The sequence below is a fragment of the Condylura cristata genome, unplaced genomic scaffold (genome assembly GCF_000260355.1).
Source record: "Condylura cristata isolate star-nosed mole 26May11 unplaced genomic scaffold, ConCri1.0 scaffold00027, whole genome shotgun sequence".
Lineage (NCBI taxonomy): Eukaryota > Metazoa > Chordata > Mammalia > Eulipotyphla > Talpidae > Condylura > Condylura cristata.
The window spans coordinates 9,110,796-9,132,875 of NW_004567128.1; the positions used below are offsets into that span (position 1 = coordinate 9,110,796).

The following is a 22,080-nucleotide window of genomic DNA, read 5'->3' on the forward strand; positions in this document are numbered from 1 at the left end:
TTTTGAAAAATGGAACTGCAGTGCCTCCTCCAGGAGAACGAGCACACTTGCAGGTTAGAAACCATCTCACCAGCGGCTGCAAAATTCGAGGTGGGTGGCGACTTAGGAGATCTCCCAGATGCTGACGAGGGCTCCGTCAGCTCCTGGGGGCAGACAAGGAATGGGTTTTCATTTTCAGTAAGTTTTTTCATGCTCCCTGGGGAAAGCACAGAGCAACTCTTTCGAGGGTGCCTCATTCAAATACCAATGAAGCAAGTGTTGGCCTCTGGAAAGCCAGAGAGGGACGCATGGAAACTGCAGCAGAAGGAACGAAGGCTTCCTGGATGCCAGTTGTGCCCAGTGCCCCAGATGAGTCCACTCATTGCCTCATGGCTCCCTCTCGACCTCGGCATTATTGTTCCTCTTTACCTGGGGCTCGGTGATGAGGAACTTGCCACAGAATTGCTGGGAGTGAGGTGTAGGCGTGCGCCACTCGAACCTAGCAGGTCCGTGTCCAGTGCCTTAAGTGAAATTCTGCTGAGAACCTTCTGCACACTGTGAAATTCAGCGTCTCCCACCTCGGTACTACTGACAGTTCTCATGGAAACAGACTTCCCTGGGCTCTACCCACCAGGTGCCAGTAGGACTGCCCTGAGCTGTGCCCACCATGGTCTCCTAAAGTTGTCAGATGTCCCTTAGGGTGGGAGCAAAACTGTCCCCGGGAGGTAGGTGGTTTTCTAATTTCGGAGCACTTTGGAAAGCAGCATGCCAAGCGATGGCCAGGGCACAGGGGTCGCGGGAGTCACCTCGACCGTAGATGCTCTGCACCCTTCTTTGAGGGTATTTCCGACATCCTATCTGGAATCTTCCTTTGCTCCCTATATTCAAATCCTGGGTTTCGTTTCTTCTTCATTCTTGCTGCAGCTGTTGTTATATGCTGTCTCCTCTCTTGTCCGTTCCCAGCTGCACCATGAGCTGAGCGAGGGACCCGTCACGCGTCGCCTGCCCAGTGTCACAGCCCCTGGTACCAGTAGGTGCACAGATGTTCACTTACTGAATGAGCGATTCAGTCCAGTACCCTTTGAAATCTAGCTCATGCTGGTAGCTTGTATTACAGAGGAAAAGTTAATTCTGTCACGGTAAATTCGAAGTAGCCCAAGTACAAAATGATTAGGAAATGAAGATTAATTGAGTCTGGGTAATTGGATATTTGGGCACTCGGAATTTAATAAACCATTTGGTAAGTTTTCAGGAGTGAATTGTTGCCTCCAAAATGAAAGGGCAGCCATAATTCCCATCATCTGTGTCCAAAATTGGGGGTCAGGCAGAGCGCAACACTGAACTGCCTATTACTTGTTAACTCTTCAGCTGTGCCCGCCACATGCCAGGCCAGGTTCTCGGAAGGGCGGGCAGGCTGCTGTCGTTTACTGGGCATCCCGGGACCTCCAGTCAGTAGGTCACACTCACCCCTTCGGACTACCCAGCAGTCCAGTCTGGAGTTGCTGGATGAAAGTGACTCCTCCATGCCGACTGCTTAATAGAAATTTCCCTCGGGAGAAGCCAACCGACCCCCTCTGCCTGGGCGCAGGCAGCCGCCATCTTGCCATCTGCACAGAACCTAAAGCAGAAGGTGTAGAGTGACAGGTGGCCAGGCAGGGAGCAGTGGCAGAGAGCACAAACCACAGGCCAGTGCTCCCCCGCAGGCGCCGAAGTGTGCAGAGTCCAGAGGAGCATCACTGTCCCGCTGCAGCCACGTCTGACTGCAGAGCCTGAGGTTCGCCTCCCACTTGCGGCGAGGGCTGCACGCAGCAAGAGAGGGAATGAGAGGACAGGCTTCGTGGCCAAGAGAGGGCTACCTCCCGAGGACAGACTGCTGCCCAGCCCTGGCTCACCCGGGAGCAGACAGTCCTCAGGGTCTGGCGCTCCTCTGGTGCCGCCTCCTCAGCACTGCCAGGGCCTGCACCCCCAACCTGGCTGCGGCTCCCGCCCTCTCCTCTCCGACCCTCTCCAGGCCTTTCCTTGTCTCCCTCTGCTCTTCTCTCGGTCTCTCTCTCCCTTTATGCTGCCTCTGGTATTTGCAGACGTTCACCCTTCCCTCTTCAGTGTGCGCACAGACCCTTAAAAAGAGCAAACGCTCGCTACTGCCAGGCACTGTGAGCCCCTGTCAGCTGACCCTGAGAGTCACGGTCGGGTTTGTAGTTAAATACCCAAAACTGACCATCTCAGCACCCAGTGCGTGCTTTATGCATAATAAATACTTGTGGGGTGAACCAATGCGTGAATGGTGAATGAATAAATGAGCCAGTGAGTGAGTAAACCAATACATCAGTTTGGGTTCGGTGTGCTCCTTTGTGGAGGTGACACTTTCTGCAGCCTCTTTTTTTTTCTTTTTCACTTTGACCCAACAATGAAATGCTGGCAAAGCCTGGAAAACCATAAGAAAAAGACTGTTTAAGGCTGTAGTGGGTGACAGTGATTCAAAGGACCAGCGGTAGACTAGGACAGATGATGGTTTGCACCTCACCTCTGGGTGACCTTAGTTGCATTAGGTAAACGCTCTTCGCCCTCATTGTCCAAAAGTGAAATGGGCATCATCGTATATGCTCCACAGAGTCAGCACAAGGAGTCAATGGAATAATGGATGGGAACTGCATAATACGATATCAGGCAAATCATGAGCATGATAAATGCTATTGATGACATTGAATATCATGGCATTAATGGTGGTGCTGATGATGACTAATGCTTAGCATTAATATTTTAAAAGACTTCATAAGCTACTGAGATAACCTACTGCTTTTTGATGCATTTCAGATGAAAAGAATAACGTACAAAAAATGTGTTAAGATTGGATACAATAACCCAAGAACATTCGTGTGTACTATACACCATAAATATATGTAGTTTATCAACTGGAAAAAGAATCATATTTCAGAATACTTTCTCCCTAAGTCTCTGATTACTTTGAAGACATTGTAAACGTTGAGCAATTCATTGCTATTCTCTTTTAAGGCTTTAATTTCTGTACAAGCCAGTGATTGATTGCTTGGAAAGGAAAAGTTGCAACAAGTTGGTCCTGACATCAATATTTTAAGTAGATAAATCAGTGTTACTCACTCTCAGCAAGACTGACATTTGGGGCTCAATAATTCTTTGCTGTGGGGGCCTGCCCTGGACATTGTGGGACATTTATTAAGATCCCAGAGCCTCCTTTCTAGATGACAGTAACATGTCATACCTCCCAGCGTGTAGTAACTCAAACTGTCCCCAGACGTTCTCCCCACCCCCTCCCCCACTGTTGCTGAGAACCACTGTTAGGGTGGGGACTTGCACCGCACTGGGAGTGGGGCAAGCGCCCATCACAGCTGTCTTCGGCCCATGAAAATCCGCGTGTTAACATGCACGGGCTGCAGAACTGGGTCCCGAGGGGCCGCTGCTTTTTTCCATGCTGGCTGACTCAGATGTGCTTTTCTGGTCAAAAATCTCTTCCCTGGAAACTCACTAATTCTAACTCCCTTCTAAGAATTCACATACGAGGCCTCCATTTTAATAGAAGCCATCCAGGTAACTTCTGTGTGTTTGCTGTGGAGAGGCTCTTGAAGCAGCCACAATCATCTCAAAGGCTCCTCAAGTTCACCCTCCAGAGTACTTTATGCCCACACAAGCTGTAACCAGGGCCTACAATGAAAGCTTTGCCAGACAGGAAAACAAATGAATAAGACCTTGAGGAAGTTCAGAACTTGTCTTTATCCTAACCAAGTGGAGAGCAGGAAAAAAATAAAAGAGCATCACAAATAAAAAGAAATGTGTCTTCAGCAGAAAGTAAAAATATCAGCATAGATCTACTTCCATCAAAGAAAGTAAGTAGAACTCCTTTAATTGGGTCAAGACATAGGGACTTTTCAAAATCAAGGACAAAGAAGTTTTCAACAAGGCACAGAGAAGGAATTTGGAGGTTTGTTGTTTTTTTTTTTTAAAGTTTAGTTTTATCTACAATAAATCAATCCTCAATTTCCTAGCAGAGGGAAAAGGTTATGAGGTTATGGTAAGTCGAAGACTATGAGAAATAAATCATCATAATTCTGAAGGCTGAAAAAACTTTCAGATATTCTTATGAAAAAATATAAAGCAGAAATGGTAAATTACAAAGCCATGCAAGTGATGCGAAGACTCCATATGAAAAATTATAAGGAGAAACATTTCCCATTGACTGAGTACCCCGTCCAGACACTGCACCTGGAAATACTTTTAAAAATGCATCTCGCTAAAATGCAAGTCAAAAGCACAATGAGTTCATTGCAGCACTATTTCCAATAGCAAATAGGGAAACAATCTAAGTGCCCCAAAACAGAGGAGTGGATCAAGATGATATGGTCTGTATACACAATGGAGTAATACTCAGCAAACAAAAAAGATAAATTCATGCCATTTCCAGCAACTTCGATGGAATTGGAAGGGATTATGCTAAGTGAAGTAAGCCTGAAGGAGAAAGATAAATACTGGATGGTCTCACTAATTTGTGGAATAGAGAGAAGCCAAACAAGAGTTCAGACAAAAACTCACTTTAAAACCAACCTCTTAAAGCTGACCATAGAACTGAGGCATTCAGAGAGGAGTGGGGAGGGCTGAGAACAGGGTCTGAGAATATACTCTGCATGATTTCAATCCTTTTAAATTTATTGAGGTTTGTTTTATGACCTAATCTATGACCTTCCCTAAACAAAACACCATAGGACTTGAGAAGAATATATACTCTCCTGTCACCGGGCAGACAGTTCTGTAGATGTCAACTAAGGCTAGTTGGTTTATAGTGTTGGTCAAGGTTTCTATTTCTACTACTATTTCTATTCAGACTGAATGCTTATACCAGCACCCTCACGCCCCCATTTCATATGCGGGAGCCTAATCTCTAAATGAGTGGTGTTTGGAGTCAGGGTCTTCCAGAGGTAATTAAGTTATAGGGCAGAGTCCTCATGAATAGGATTAGCGCCCTTTTATAAGAGACGGGACCCCTTTGTCCTTCCTATCATGTGAGGATATTGGGAGAAGATAGATATGTATGTATAAACAGGGAACATGTTCTCACCAGGCACTGAATCTGCGAACACCTTGATCTTGGACTTCCCAGTCTCCAGAACAGTGAGAAATAAATTTCTGTTCTTTATAAGCCACCTAGTCTATGGTATTTTATTATAGCCCAAACAGACTAAGACAGTTTCCTTGTTGATCTTCTGTTTAGTTGTTCTATTCATTACTAACAGTAGGGTATTGAGGTCTCCTGCTATTATTGTTGAATTGTCAATTTCCCCTTCAATTCTCTCCAGTATTGCTTCATGTATTTTGAGGAACTGTTGTTAAGTGCTAAATGAACTTTTTACCAACTGTCTGGGTACATCAATTTGCCCTCCTGCCAACACTCGCAAAATTAGCCCTTGAGTCAGCAGGAACGATGGTGATGTGTAATGCTTAACATTTAAGAGTAATGAACACCTTATGTTCTCAATCAGAGATGGCATCTCTCTGGATGATTGGCTTGTAAATATGTCTTATCTGGACATAGATATTCTTTGAAAAATAAAGCCAAAGAATTCTCTGAAAACTAAATGATTTTTCTTCTGATTTCACATGTTTTTCTCCCCTTCTGAGGGATATGAGTCAAACTTAACATTTTCAGTTCGCAGAGAAATAAAGTTGCAAACAATTAATTAAAGTCAAAATTCTGAGCTCTTCACTAATTATTGTCAACTATATTACATTCAGGTCTTGTGAGAAAGTTAGTCTTACTTCCTAAATAATAGTCTTCCTGACAATACAAGGATTTGCAAAGTCTGTAAGAACACATTTCTAGGAGACTGACTGTAGTCTGAGCACATTCTACAAACATGCTCTGTGTGCTCAAAATATATCACTGCACCCCAGCCTTTACGATATAAACAAGAAAATTAGTACATCTTTGGCGAGTACTGTGACGGCATAAATAGAAGGTGCTAGAGGTGAGATAGAATGCAAGAGGGAAAGCCATTCTTCCCCCAATAGAGCATTAGAGTGGTTCTTTTTAGACCTATAAAATCCAGAATCAAGGCTGACTGACCAGTGTGGGGTGTGGGATTGAGACTAACTTGAGGTCACAGGGCTATATATATGGGTACATAGGAATTGCAGATCATTCCAATTCACTCTCACGTATTGTCTTTAGCATTGTTTCTCAAAGAATGGACCAGTGCCTACTGGTTGACTTCAAAAGATTTCCTGATGTAAAAATGTAAGTGCTTTCCTCAGTTCATAAAACCAAACGGGATTATTTCCACAGACTTTCACTTTTATACATGGTCAAAAGCTACCGGGTCATTAAGAGTCACTAAAATTTTGCATTTTTCTGAAACCCTGGTTTAAGTGCACCATCACGTTGTCTGGCCATACTGCAATGTCCAACACAGAAAACAGGAAGTCCTGCAAATGCAAATGACAATTTCTTTCTAATGCTTTGACAGTCCCAGGGTTTTCAACTGCAGCTATCTTTGTGTTCATTAACATAATTGTAGAATTATTCTTAGAATTTGCTTTTGTTGATCGCTTTTCTTGTAATTACTGCATTGTAACCACTTTGATACTTATTTTGTTCCTCCCCAATTCATTTCACTGAGTTCTTTAACCACTAAAGAAAGGAAAGAGATAATGTGGATGGACTGAGATCTTGTTTTACTCTGCCCCCCAAATTTAGAAAGTATTGCCCTAGAAGAACTGTTTGGTCTCATCAGACTGGTCCATTAATTATGCTCTGAACATAAGTGCACCATCACGTTGTCTGGCCATACTGCAATGTCCACCTCTGAACCTCTCTTTAAACCGGTCCATTCCTGCTAGCTCCTTAAAAGTGCCCGAATCCCCTATCATGGTGAGTCCCCCACTCAGTCATAATGTCAGTTATCTTTACTGTCTACTTACTAGTAGGCCATAAGCAGTAGTGAGATATTTTGAATGACTGAGCTGCTATTTCTTGTTATCTGCCTCTTCAAGTATTTTATCTTTCCACTGAGACTTAAGTATCCTGAGAGCAGGGACAGAGTTTGACATCTGTGTATCTTAGCACAGAATGAAGAATGTGCCCTTGGTACAGAGGTTAGTTCAGAGGTTTTGTACTGGCTACCTGTGATCTGATCTGAGGGCTGATAGCCGATTGGACACCAGCCCTAAGCATTTCTCCAGGTCCCCAGCCCCCCTGTCTGGGAGGTATGATATGGCATCTGCTGCAGCTCAAAGCAAACAGTAGACGTGGGTGTCTACTGACTCCTGGCCATGCAGGTAGGGGAGTGTCAGAGGGCTCGTGCTTCTCAGACCTTGCTGCGAGTCTTCCTGCATCTGAAGCTGAGGTTTACGTAACTCGCCATGGGGCTACCCTAAGTCAAAGCCAGAATGCTGAGAGGCATATGGTGAATGTGCCCATACACCTGGTTCCGTGCCCATTCTAATCCAGTATGTGGCCTAGTCCTGGTTCCACGAGGTCCATGCCCCAAGCCCTTGCGGCCAGCCATGATTCCTGATACCTAAGTGCCTAATCATTGGCCTTTCTTATTCTTGTTTCAGAGTGTTTCTAACCGATTTCCATGAATAATTCTAGCCACGATTTAGTGCATGGAAAAAATTAAGATCCCACTTGAAAGGAGGAGCTGATCACAGCTGGAAGGAGACAGTGCTCAGTCTTATATATCTGAAGTATTGTAATAGTCATAACCTGGGTTTTGAGACTAGAGTCTTGTGGTTTTCGCAGTGTTTGGTGCTATGGACCTAATCATTCTTCACACAGCTGTGAGTGAGCATGGTTATAAAGTGGTGGTTCAAAAGGCAGGAAATCAATCCTTCCTTTTTAATGCAATTGTTTTCATATTAAAATACTATTTAAATAATTTAAATTTTAAAAGAAAGACCAGTAAATTAATACATTTGTTATTTATTAATATTTATTTAATAATTGCATTTAATTATTTAAGTCACTAATTAAAATTTTAATCACTAAAAATGTTTAAAGTGGCCCTCCCTGGTGGCGCAGCGGGTTAAAGCACAGCACTAAGAAGCTTAAGCCACTTCCACATGAGTTCGATCCCCGCCTGCCCCGGAGGATACTACATGGTGTGGCAGACCTCTCCTGACCCGCCTGCTGCTCCCCTCAGCAGTGTACTTCATCGATCTGCCTGTTCTGCTCCCCACTCTGTCTCTGGTGAGTCCTCTCACCCTCCACATCTCTGGCCTGTACCCCAGTTCTATATGAATAAATAAATAAATCTAAAAAAAATGTTTAAAGTATATAATCCTCTCTTTTTTTAGTGTTAACAGATCATTCTTTACTGCCAAAAAATTTTCTGCATGATTGTGGCACTATTAGAAAATATGTCTATTTAGGAAATGGAATTCTCTAAAAGCAAATTAAGACTCCGCAGGTCACCAAAACTGAAAATCAACATGTTCCATTAACTGAGATATGAAATACAGTTTTAACTAAGCATACATTAAAGTCTTGACTTTGTATATATTGTGGTTTGTTTTGGACTTTTGTTTTGGTATGTTTTTGAGCTGGAAAATACGTAGGTGTGGAAAGTACTAGTGATATCTGTCTTTGTTTGTTTCTCAAACCCTTAAGCCATGTAATACATATAAAAATGGAATTGTGAACACATTTATTGCCAGAAAGGTCAGCCTATTCCATACTGTATTAGAACAACGCCTTTTGACATTTTTCAACACCTCAACCACATTCCTTTATCTTGGACATTTTGCAGTACAATCAGCAAGGAGCTAAATGATGACCGGCTGAGGCTTTTTATTGCTTATGCGTCCACTGAATCAATCAATGCTAAGAAATGCTCTCCCTCTGTGACCACAAACCATGAGCATGGAAGTTTCCAACTCTGACGTATTTGCAGAAGAATTGATGACTCTAAAGCAAAGCCACTTAATACCTTCCCTACAAGAAAGAAAGATTCATTCCTTGGCTTAAAACAAAGACTGTACTCATTTGAAATTCAGATCAATTACCCTGACAACACAGGTTTTCGCATTCCTCTAGAATAAGGACAAATCAACCTCTCTGGTCATTTTGCATTACTGGAAATTGTTTAGACGAGAAGAATCATTAAAGTCTTCTGTGAAAAAATGAAGTTACAAAAATGCATTCCTGATACTCTGTTCCTTTTCAGTATCTTACTGCATTGATACTCTGCCTGATTGCTATAACCTAATAGGTACAAGGCTGCAAAATCAACCTCACTGCCAAATAACACTGCAAGACACTGAGCCGATTTTAAAACGGGAACCCTCTCACTCCTCCAAGCCAAGTTCAGCTGGAACTGGGGTTAAATTTAGGTCGACATGGATTTCATTCAAGCAAAATCCTTTAAAGTTTGCATTTAAAATTCATGTAACTAGCTGAACAGCCTTGGTTGGCTGATGATAATAAATATTACAAAAAGTTAATTTCCCTTCTCCGGGCTTTGTCAGAGGAAAGCTCTGCAGCTTTGTCCCCCAGCATATTGGAATATTTCATCTCCATCTGGCAACACAAGCACGTCTGAATATAATGATACTCGGCCATCAGTTTGTGGCATCTGTTAAAATAATAAGTTTGTGCAGCTGTGCTCAGGTCGGTTCCGCTTCATGTTACTCTGTCCCTGTCCTGCTTCCTGGCACTTATTCTATGGTCAAAGAATCCTCTGCATTTTATTCTTACACCCTTGTGCTTTTAAGTAGCTGTGCTGAAAACACTAAATACGATTCTTTGATTTTTAACCCGAAATGTTAATTTTCCCCTTTCTCTACAAAGAAATCTTTTTGGCAGAAATAACTGGTAAATACCCTAGTAAGGCCTTAGGTGTACAGAGCAGGACACAGCAGGGCCCCACTTCCGTATGCTTCTGCTATCTAAGCAGCCAGAAGATGTCACCCTTAAACCCCCACCAGAAGTGTGCAATGCGTCTGTCAGGCGCAGTAGGAGGAGCCTTACAGAGTTCGTGAAGCTGTATGACAAGTAGATGACAGAACTGACTTTGCTCTGAGGCCTCCTGCAGGCTGCATGATAGATGATAGATAATAGATGGGGAGAGTCACTCTTTCCAAGACCCACCTCAAGAATGAGAGTGAGGTGGGTGATTGTGAGAGATGGACATTATGCTCTTCAAGCAGTATCCAGCGTCCAGCACATAGTAAGCGATCAATAAATGAGCAGTGGCCAGCACATATTGGTAATATATACTGAATGAATAAAGGAGTGTGCGAGTGAATAAACAAACGGGAGATCAGCCAGATGATACCTGCTTTATGTTGCCAGTATAGATTTCTTGCATCTAGACTTGAACTTGTGCTTAAGAAATGAAATAAATTCTGCATGGTGGAATTCAGTAATGGCGAATAACGTGCAGATTGACTCCCAGGGTCTCATAAGAGAAAGAGAAATGACCTGGGCCCATCCCACCACCACCACCCCAGCCCTGTACCCCATTCCCCCCCGCCCGTCCCAGAGAGAACCCCTATACCAAGTGTCAGATCTGCAAGTGAAGTGGGGACCAAGGGATCATTACTGAAAAGGGCCAATCAAAATAAAAGTAAGGTAGGGGACGGGTGACTTGGTGATGGGAAACCCACGGGGATTACAATTGAGATGGAAAAAAATGTACAAACTTTGGTAATAAAAAAAAAAAGTAAGGTAGAGGGCACAATTTTGAGTGTCCCCTTCTTGTCCACACTGTCACTTCTGGGTTCTCTTGGTCTGCCTTCCACGCACCTGGATTCCACTTTCCAGGCCTGACCCCTTGTGCTCCCTAACCTGAGCTCTGTGATCCTCTGACCTCCGGCACAGGAATAGCTCGTTTCTCTTGTGACATCGGGGTGGGGAGGCTGATGTATGTCATGAAGACACCAAGATCAAGTTCCCGAAGGCCCCACCCCGAACATCTTTCCTCTCCAACACCATCCTTCCCCAGCTAAGATGGTGGCGGAAATGGGGGTGTAGGCAAACATGCCCAGTAGCTCTTCTATTGGCTATGGAGTAAGATGGGCCCCAAAGCATGGCTTTATGGATAAGAAAACCTTTGCACTGAAATACTGCTCTAAATTGAAGGTCCTGATCAATAAACATGCCTGGAATTCCAGACTCCTCTGGAAGGCTTTCTTAAGCCAGTTTAAAGTGGTCATTTTGAATCAAAGGACATAGTTTCTCACTCACCTATTTTCTGCCAATTACTGTTCAGCTCTGGGGACATATTTCAGTTCACTTTTAATATTCTGGATCTCTGACAGGTTGACTGCAGGTCCTGGAAGCTTCTTTGCTCCTGGAATCGGCTTCTTCTCCTCATCTGAGGCAGGAGGAGCGCCCTAAAGAGAAAAAGAGAAAAACAGATGCAACGCACAGTTGGTCTCTCTGGGTCATGGACATCAACCAGGGAAAAGTTCAAGTCGAATAACGTCCAAAGGTAATGCTACTATTGACTTAGTCCAGCAGGTTTGCACCCTTTTTGTTTGGGGTGCAGTGGCTGCCAACCCCTGTTCCAATAACGTTACTGGGAAGAGAAAGTAAATGGCAACCAACAGAAGCAAAAACTCTTCAATTGTGGGTGGGATGGGATGAGCTTGGGAAGTATCAATAGTCAACATTTCCTAGTAATGTTTTCCTGTTGTTACAGCTTCGTGGCAGGGCAGCGTCTCTCTTATGCTTGTATTTGCTGGCACCGCCCATGCCTGACACAGACCACACACATACTTGGTTGCTGTTTAACTGATTAATCCCAAGAATGTTCCCTAGTGAAGTGTCTGTGCTTCTGTGTGTATGCACCAAACATCTCAACGGAGCCTAGAAAACAGTTCAGTGGTTGTGTGTGGCTCCTAGAACTCCAGCTCATTAGCTGCAGAAGAAAGTGATTTGTTAACTCGTTCCTCCCATTTCCTGAAGGTGGCGGACTCACTCTCCGCGGCCCTGGAAGAATGTGTTTGAGGAACATTTGATCCCTGTGGCAGCTGCAAGAACACGCCTCTCGGATCAGTTTACTGCAGGGAGGTAATTGAGTGATGGCTCCAGCTGCTTGGCTTTGAAACCTTCCCAGGCCCAGCTGAGGTCACGCTTCCCACGGCCGCTCTCAGCCAATGGCTGAGCGTCCAGGTGCCTAAGGCAGAAGCAGCCCTGGGAGCCCTGGGACTGCTCTATTGAGGGACTTAGAACCGCGTTGCCCGCGATCAGCCTGACCTCTGTCCCGCTCTCCTCCACCCGCATCACCGTCTAACCACCTTCCCATTTTAACGTGCAAGTGTTTCCCCACTAAATATTTTGCAGGTCGAATCCCACCTTTGGGTGTGCTGCTTAGAGAACACAAATCAACCTGTCCCCCTTAGATAGGTGGGGCGCCGTCTGCTCAGCCAACAACTGGGCGAACCAGTCGGTTCCAGGCAGGAAAGGTGTCAAAGCTACAGCTTGCCTGGATGCCAGGCCCATGCCCATACTTGCACCAGCCTAGCCAGGCAGCCCTGTAACTTGACTGTTAAAGCTGAAGTTCAGTGGAGTATGGTGGAGGATTATTTGTACCTTGGTGGTGGGTGTGGTGTGGTGACATACATCTGAAGAGGTGTCATCCTATACACTCAAGTCACAGTGTTGTAAACCAACCTTACCTCAAAAAAAAAAAAAAAATACAACTTAAAGGTAATAAAGCTGATGCTGCTGGTTGAGGCACCATCTGGCTCCTAACTTCTCCTTCTCGACCTGGCTAGACTCTAAAGGGAAGGGAAGAATGATCAAAGCTTCCCAAAGTCTGACCAATTACTTGGAAGACGCTTCCTTCAATGAATTACTTCTAAGTGCTTATTTAAGGGGATGAGTTGAAAAATAAAATAGTAAGGTGCGACTCAAGTAAAGCTAATGGTTTTCCCTGCACTTGTCTTCTTTGAGTCTGGCACAGTGCTGCTGAAATCGCTTTCTTGTTTTCACCCACAAGAAATGATGAAACAGTTCACTGTAGACTCTCCCTGTCATAAATACTGCTCCCCCAGTTCAACAGCAGAGCCATTGGGTCGGCCTCAGTCACCACATTCATCACTTATAAATGCAGATGTAGAAGCAATGATTAAAACTGTTAAACATCCACTTGAAAGGCCAGACATTCCAAAATGCTCTTTGCTAGGCTTTTGGAAAGAAATTTTAAACAAGGCTATAAAGTGTTGGGTTTTTTTTTTTTTTAATATGTGTAGTGGTGAAATGAAAAATGTTTCTTCACTTATGGATGTTCCCATGGGTGTTAGGTGGGTAGAGCTTAATAAAGAAGCATGAAGGAGAAAAATGGTTTCCAATTTCTTCTGTTAAATTCACGAGTAAGTCACATTCACTATCTTTGCAAAATCAGAATGTGCTATGTTGGCACATTAAACACAAAGCCAAAGTGTGTAGTTATGGATCTTTCTGCAAAGATTTATGATGTGAACACACACAAATAAAACATGATAATATTTAACAGTAGGCACTTTGAAGTTATTAAAATCTTAACACACTGTTTTTTTACTTATCAAGGTAAGACTTGCTTTGGTAAGGTCACATATAATGGAAAATTATAAGTGGTTATATTGACTACATAGATGTTACGATACTGGCTCAGGAAGGAGGGTTGTGGTGGTGCGTATTCTTAACAAATCTCTCATCTTTTAAAAACATGGGAATCAGATTCCATTTCTTCTATGAATTTATTATAAGAATTATAATCAATTAAGGCATGAACAAGCCGTGGTCCAGATGGCCCCTTTTGAGTAATATGCACATTTGTTTTTTTCTTTGGTAAGCAGACATTTGAAGTGAGAAGAGACGTGGGAGACATTCTCTGCTTTGAGCGGAGAGAGCGGAGAGAGCGGAAGAGAAGCCTTTGTCAGCCCCGGCACCACTGGCTGCTGTTTCACGAATGCCTGTTGCCTGGGAAAATGGTCCCATTGGGTTTAAGCGAGTTTTTGTGAAATCTGGCAAAATGGTGAGTCATTTCCCAGTTATCTCACATTCATCTCCCTCTTGTTACCAGATACCCTACAGAAGTTCCCCCTGAAGCCACCCTGCGTGGGGCAGTACCGTCTGGTGTGCTTGCTCACACTTGAACACTGAATCTTCAGTGACACCAAAGACACTTCCCTGCTGACTCTTGTGAGTCATGCATGCTGTCTCATTAAACCTTCACATCAACCATAGAAATCGGGTACTGTTACGATCCCCATTTCATAATTGAGGAAACTGAGGCACAAGGAAGGAAAGCTAAGAAACTTGCCCCGGCCTCACAGCTAGGAAGCAGTGGAACGAGAGTTAATGATTGTGTCTGACCTAGCGTGGAGAGGAGGTAACAGAAAATGCCAACGTGTTATTCTGGGGCTTAGTAACGGTGGACTCTTAGGCAAAAGAGAGATTTAGGGGCCCTTCCTGGTGGCACAGCGGGTTAGAGCACAGCACTAAGAAGCTAAAACTACTTCAGCATGAGTTTGATCCCCGCCCCGGAGGTGACCACATAGCGTGGCAGACCTCTCCTGGCCCGCCCGCTGCTCCCCTCAGCAGTGTACTTCATCGATCTGCCTGTTCTGCTCCCCGCTCTGTCTCTGGTGAAGCCTCTCACCGCCCCTGCACCTCTGGCCTGTACCCCAGTTCTGTATGCATAAATAAATAAATAAATACATCTTTAATAAAAAGAGATTTAGGAGGCCGGGGCGATGGAGGCTTGTAATACTCTTCCAGTCTCTTCAAGCAAGCCCCTGCCTTGCCATATGCAAAAGCCCAGCCCTGCCGGTTAGGCTTTGGCTGGAAGGCCTCTGTGCTGGGCATCTGCCAGGCTCTGGCTGGACAGAGGTGAGGGGCGCTGACATGCACCCCAGTTCTGTAAGCAGAGCAAAGGGCCCACAGAGAACACGGGTGGACCAGAAACCCCGCAGGTGCTCATAGGTTTGTTCTGGCTTCCTGCTGGGATACCTGTGCGATGTGTCCAGATTGAAAGGGAGAGCTACTGGCGCATAAAGGTAGCCCGTTCTGTCCAGGGACAGTGTGTGATGGTCTCCACTCTATGCAGCGATTATCTTTTTTCATTAGTATTAATGAAGTACCACTGTTTCACACCCTTATTAATATTTTGACAGTATAGGCCTTCTCAGAATCCTCTACCAGAGTTTGTTGGACTCTCCCTCCTCACCCCTGTCCCCATTCTCAGCCATTCCTCAGATCTGTGGTCTGCTTTCAAGGGCTGGCTTTAAAGTTTGTCTTTGTCTGACCCTTTGTTTGGTTTCTCTATAGTCCACATATAAGTGCAGGGATTATCTTAATTCAAGGTTAGGCAAGCAATCCCAAATCTAAGAAAGTAAACAATTCCAAGGTTGCAGACTTGATAATAATAAAAAGTGTGGGTATATAAGTTACTTTAACTTCAGTTTCCATTTTTCCATTCAAACTATGCCAGTAAGGGCAGTGGAGCCTTAAGTGAGCCCACAGAAGCCTACTGCACCCCCTGTAGTGCAGTCAGGTGGCGTAGCTGATCCCCTTACAATGGTGTTACTACAGAAACTTACTCGGAAGTGCCGCCCAGGCTGAATCAGTAGATCTCACCCCTCCAGAAGTCCTCACAAGTCCTGAGAATGTATTTCTGCTTATAGGGTAAGGAATGCCACCCCAGACTCCATCCTCACACTTCACAAACACCATAAGGAAGGTGTAGCTCTCCTGGGGTCTCTGGAGCTCAGTGAATAACTCCCTCCCTCCCTTTTGCAAAGAACGCTGGCTGGCCATTGTAGAAGTGGCTGGTCATAAAGTAGGTTTTCACAAACCAGGCTGTGTCAGTTCTTGGCTATTTTAAAATGTGCTGGAACCATCAAACTAGGTACAAAAAAAAAAAAAGGAGAAAGCAAAGTACTTCTCCAGCACTGAAACCAGGACAGTTGTATGGAGGAAACTACCACGGGGAAAGAAGAACCAAGGTCTCTCTGGACCACAAAAGGAAGCCAAGAGGCAAAGCCCCCAAATAACCGTCACTTCCGTCATCCGGGTGAGAGCAGGGGTCAGCTAAATGGAGGTGGAAGGAGAATCCCACTGCACTCCCTTCCACCTCCCTCTACCTGTCTTTTTCTTATAAAATGGGAAATCAGAGGCCCGGGAGCCCATTGCGGAAACTGGATAATTAGATGAGCTGATGAGCAATCATTTATTGGATACCAGCCAATAAATGGCCATATGCATAAGATCACTGGCTTTTCACACTCTGAGAAATGGAGGGGTCATGGGTTGCAGATACTCAGAAATAATGGGCCAAGGGTCAGAGGGAAAGAAAGTTCGTGATTGGGGACTACTCAAGTCCCCAGCAGCGAATGCGCACCATGAAAGAGGGGAAGGAGGGAGCCTTTCAACTTGTACGCTCAAAATTTTATCTATCAAAGGTCTCTTCGTGGTTGAAATTCCAGAACTTTGTCTCAAATGCACCATCTTTTCCCTTCGGAAATCATCACTCCACTGATAGGAGTCTGGAACCACTAACTTCGGACCATGTCAGGAATTATTTATGAGCAAAGAAAGGTTAGCTGCAGGGCAGGCAATGCTTTATTAGGAAACTTTGAAATAGTCATAGGTGTTCTTCTAGGGCAAATACCAAAAATGTCACCTGCAAAAGTTAAAAAAGCCTTTGCAATTTCCAAAAAAGGATAAAATACAGTTTGCTGTGTCCTGTGGCTTTATTTAATTTTTATCAGAATTTCCAGTTTTTATCATAAAAGTCACAACTGAGGATGAAACAGAACAAGCGGGGAGAAAAAATCTGTATTTATAGCATTTATTATTAATCTTCACCTCCACTTGAGAAGATTGAGTATTTGAATTTGGAGGAGAGGTAAGGCATTAAAAGGAGGAAAAAATAAAGAAATTGATAGGCTCCTTTGCAAAGTCCTCCTTTCAGAGGAACTACCCAGAGACCAAGGCATTTTGTTTGAATCCACAAGTAATTTAATGTGCTTATTAACTGCACTCCCACTGTGGTTCATCACTCATGAGAAGCTGTACTAGATACATCGTACTTGGTTCAATAAAAGTGCCAGAATGAAAACTGACCAAGCTAGGGACTGTTCCCAGCCCAAAAGCATCTGAGGAACTACGCTTACCCCACCATCACCAGCCCCACCACACCACAATCCATCAATCAACAAACTAGATACTAAACTTGGCATCTTCAAGTAACTGTACCAGGCACTTACACTCAGCAGAAGACAGGGAAGGGGCAGTGTGTTTCCTGGCTGATTATACAAGACAGCATAGAGTCAGGAGCCATGACCCCATGACCCACATCATTCATGCCCTCCCTAGTCCTTCGGAGATGCCCCTCACCCCCCTTCTGCGCCCCCTCAGTCAGAACTTTGCAGGAGAAAGAGTGCTGACCTCAGCCAGCTAAATTTTCCTCACCTCCTCCATTTCCGGAGTGCATTCTTTTCTTCTAGGGGGCTGCCCAGCTCCTGGCCGGAAGGCTCCCATGGGTATATTGATATTTGCCTAATAGAGAACAAAGGGAGGGTTTAGTTCAAGAAATTGCAGTGGCATTCAGAGACAGTTAATCACTGGGAGGGGAAAAAAGCATCAGAAAAGTACGTCTTCAAAGCTTTTTACCTCAAGAAAATTGCTGTAATGACAGAATAAAAATATGTAAAGGCAAATTTGACTTTCATTTATCACAGATTTCTGGTACTCAGGCTTAGATCTGCAAGTAATTTCATACAGCCCTTTTGGATGGGATTCTCTAAAGACATTTTGTTCTGGCTGTTGCCCTCCTGTGGTGCTGAATATTTTCCCCTCTCTGAAATGAGGAGAGAACACATAATGGCATCCCAAACCTTAGCCCTCCTCTGGTTCCTCTAGATGTACCATGGAGCGGGTAGTCACACCTCCTCTGCTGGGTCCTCCTTTCCAGAATGTCCTATGGCTGTTCCAGCACTTCCTTAGGCCTTGCTACTTAAGTTGTTTTCAAACCTCTTGGCCAGGGAACCCTATCTAAAATGCAAAATAGGTGGAGGTTGAACCGCTCTAGTTAAGGTGGTAGGGAGCCCAGAACCCCATCTGCTTCACCCAAGTCCTAGACCCATCAACAATTCCATGGAAATTGAGGGTCCAATCGGACAACCATTGGCCACCTCTAAGTGAATGAATGCTGACGTACAGTGGACAGCTTTGCTCTGCCCGTTTTTCAAGTGTCAATAATTTACCTTAAAATAGTTTAGCTTAGGCAGTATGATATTTTTTATGTGCAGGTGTTTAAACTTTAAGCCCAGGGGACTCCTTTGTTCTATTTGGAAGCTCGTCCTCCTGGGAGGTGAGGGGTAACACAGCACTAAGCCCATCTTCGCAATATCACTACTCTATTCGCCATGTCCCCACCAACACCGGAAGTTTTACTATTTAGGGACACACCAAAATAAGTGAAATAGCAAAGTAAGCATTGGAATCAGAATGGGCTGTTAGTGATAAGTTTAAAGGATGTGAAGCTATGTAGCTAAGATGTTTTAGAGACAACCTCCACCATGCTGAAGAGAGCATAAAAATTGGATAGCTTTCCTCTCCAGAGACAGAGCTGGGGAGTGATCCCGAAGTGCGCAGTTCTCCAGCCGTTCTGGATGAAAAGCATTTCCATCTGGCGGCTGCCCCCTAGGGTCAGCAACCCAGCCTCCCCCCCCCCCACAGGAAGGAGGACATGCCGCACATGTAAACCCCATGTGGAGGTCACGCAGAGCACTTAGGGGACGAGAGGCCTCATGGAGCTAGCTCACAGGCAGACTACAGGAATGATTTCTTGCTCGCTTGTTAACGAACGTGTATTTTAAAAATGCCTCTATGAATGGCAACGTTTGGTTAGAGACTAACTTGCATCTTAACCTGATGGTGAAATGCAGGACGCCCCATCTCTGTCCACCACAAACCACCTTATCCACCTCCAAAACCCCCGAGATTCAGCCAACACTTACATCCTCACAACACACTTCTGAGTTAGTACTGTCATCCTCGCTTGATAGGAAGAAAGCGAGCCTCAAAGAGGTTATGGTTTGCTCGTGGTCACATAAACTATAAGGCAAAGCCAGGATTCCAAATGGCAGCTGCCTGGCCTCAGGGACACAGCTTTTCATTCTATCAAATCCTCTCCAGAGGGCTCTTTTCACTAGCCCAAAGTTCACTCGACTGAACTAGCTCTCAGATTACAGACTTACACCTTGACAGTGGCCTTCGTAAAAGGGGCACACAAAATGGATTAATTCCAGAATAGATGTCAAAGAAAAGTCACATTGAAAAATGAGCCATTAGCTTACTGACTTGATGCGTTTTCGCCTTGAAAGCATCACTCAAGAAGCCAGGAACCTAAATGGGTTTCTGACAGCAAATATTGACAGGATCCAACGCAGCCTGAGAACGTGTCACGCAGCTAATCACTAATATACACCTTAAGGGACTGTCAGGAATGCTTTGTAAACGATGAGAGATGTTTCATTAATATAATTGTAGGGCAGTAATGTTTGAATGACAAATTATAGCCACAGACAAATTCCTTGTAACTAGAACTGATAGCGTATGTAGACCTGTGGCTTTCCATTTTTATTCCACTGGCCAGAGAATTGTGCCTTATTCTTTTATCTTTCACTCACCTGCTCTGTTTGAGCACAAATAAAATGACTTCCTGATGGGTTGATTGCCCCATGTGTAAACTGAGCCTGACATTTACTAGCCAAATGGGTTTGGAATAGGAGCTAAAATTTATGAAAGAATAAGCAAACAGAAAAAGTCTAACATCCGTGACCTAAAGTTGATGTACGATCAGGCCTGCTTCATGACATGGGTTCTGTGTGAATACATTCCCTTGTATTTCTGTCCCCTTGCGGAGGGTTAGTCACCTCCATTTGTTTGAATATGCCCCTGACTTGGCAAACCTGGTGCATCACTCTCCCAAGCTCTACATCATTTGTTACATCCTCAAAGGTGGGGATGGAAAAAATGGACTAGATCATCTTTTGCCAGAACAGGATACAGTTCCCTGGTAATAGACTTAACTGATGTGAAATGAACACTACACTTGATAGCAGCAAGGGAAGGAAAGTAGAAAGAATTCCCTGTAAGGTAATTCCACCACTCCCTTAATTATTTGTATTGTTCTCCTGTCTGGCCCACACTGATGGGGGCGGGTGGTCCCTGCATGCCACGCCTACAGTGCAATGACATCTTTCCCACTGGGGTAGATTCTGAGAGTTGCCAGTCACTGGGTACTGACAATTCCTATCCACTGCACTTTCCACAGCCATCGTTCTGTTATCTCCTCCTTTCTGGTTCCACTCAGTCTCTCCTTTTACTGCAGGAGGCCTTGCAGTTTCCTCCCACTGAGTATTTGTTACAGATGACCCCCTACCGACTCTCTTCAGTTTTCAAAGGTCCCCGTAGCTCCTTCCTCCTGCTTGGGGGAAGAATGTATAAGCCCCCCCCCCCCATTCTCTGGCCACACACCGAGAAACCCGGTAGGGTTGCATTTTACAATGTAATTGTTTCCTTTCTTTGCTTTCCTACTCTGACAGTTTTAATTCTTCTCTGAATTAAGTAAGATCCGGCATTTTGAAATTTCTAGTATCTTCATGGGAGACATTCAGAAAGAGGTGTATTTACATTCTCAATAGCTGATTAAAAAATGTGATTCTTATTGGATACATTAACCTAAGTTAGGAGGCAGGACCAATTAAAATATAGTCCTACCTATTTTAACATAAAATTACATATCACTAGAATGTATAATATCTTTGACTTTAGGGATTCCGGAAATGTGGAATGGATTCAGAACACACAAAATTTTCCCAGTCAACACAAGTTGGGAAAATTCCCGCTCCTCCACTTTCTTCACCCATGATGTTTCATACTGAAAGGTGTCCTCCCCCACCCCCTCCCGTTTTCAACACTTTCTGTTGTCGATGATTTCTCAGATGACTCAACTGCAGTCTCACCATCCAGGGGAAAACAGTTTTTAAGAAGGTTCTGTACACATTAAGGTAATGCATGCAATTGGTTGGGAGCTAGAAGTATGAGTGTATGCCAGCCTCAAAAATTGACATCTTTTAGCTGGCGTAGGACTGCATGCTTCATGTTCCCAGGAAAGATAGCCACAGGGGGTAGCCGTGGACCCCCCCTGAAGGTAAAATGCTGAATTCAAATGCTGGCTACACTTTAAAGGAATGGGCAGGGCCCTCCCTGATGGCGCAGCTGGTTAAAGCACTGTGAAGCTCTCTGAGGCAACACGAGTTCCATCCCTGGCCAGGGAGCTGACCCACATGGTGTGGCAGACCTCTCCTGACCTGCCCACTGCTCCCCTCAGCAGTGCATTTCAGTCTGTCTGTTCTGCTCCCCACTCTGTCTCTAGTGAATCCTCTCACCACTACCACCCCCCTGCACCTCTGGCCTGTACCCCAGTTCTTGTATGCATTAATATATAAATCTTTAAAAAGAAATAAAGGGGGGCCCTCCCTGGTGGTGCAATGGGTTGAAGCGCAGCACTGAAAAACTGGCCACAGCCACTTCGGTGTATGCATAAATAAATCTTAAAAAAAATAAATAAATAAAGGGACAGGCATTGGAAGCCATAGACAACACATTATAGTGAGTTATGTAAGAGAAAGAGAAGCTCCAAGCTCAAAACAAAAAAAGTTCTTGACTATTAGGGTCCAATTTAGTAGGCCTCAAAACTAAGCCCTCACTCCTGGCCCAGCAGGCGGGCTTGGAAAGCTTGACTAGATAAGAAGCTGGATAAGGCTGCCTTGGGGACAAAGCCTAACACCTACGCAGTGACCAGAAAAACCAGCCCAGCCCCAGGAGTGCAGAGGCAGAGATTGGAAGACATTTCTATCTCAAAGGCCAGCTCCCAAGACCAGATATCCCAGCAGATAACTGGGGCAAACGGGCGCCCCAAGTTAGAAAGCCAGTGAAAACACACTAAAAAGAGCCTCAGAGCCTCAGGGCGCAGCCTGTCCTGTCTCCCCGCTGCAGTGTATTTCGGTCAGCCGGCCTGTTCCGTTCTCCACGCTGTCTGTGGTGACTTTTCTCACCCCTATGCCTCCAGCCTC

At 44.6% G+C, this 22,080-nt stretch overlaps 1 protein-coding gene across 2 annotated transcripts in view; it reads right to left on the reverse strand.

Annotated features, from left to right (window-relative positions):
- Positions 1–22,080, reverse strand: part of SMPX (small muscle protein, X-linked) — a 45,423-nt gene that overhangs the window by 14,762 nt on the left and 8,581 nt on the right. For both annotated transcript variants that reach the window (XM_012730289.1, XM_012730290.1), the window contains exons 3-4: positions 17,408–17,494; positions 11,192–11,340 (exon numbers count right to left, since the gene is read on the reverse strand). In XM_012730289.1, coding sequence (XP_012585743.1) covers positions 11,206–11,340; positions 17,408–17,494 — 222 coding nt within the window. In that variant the 3' untranslated portion in view covers positions 11,192–11,205. The remainder of the gene's footprint in view (positions 1–11,191; positions 11,341–17,407; positions 17,495–22,080) is intronic.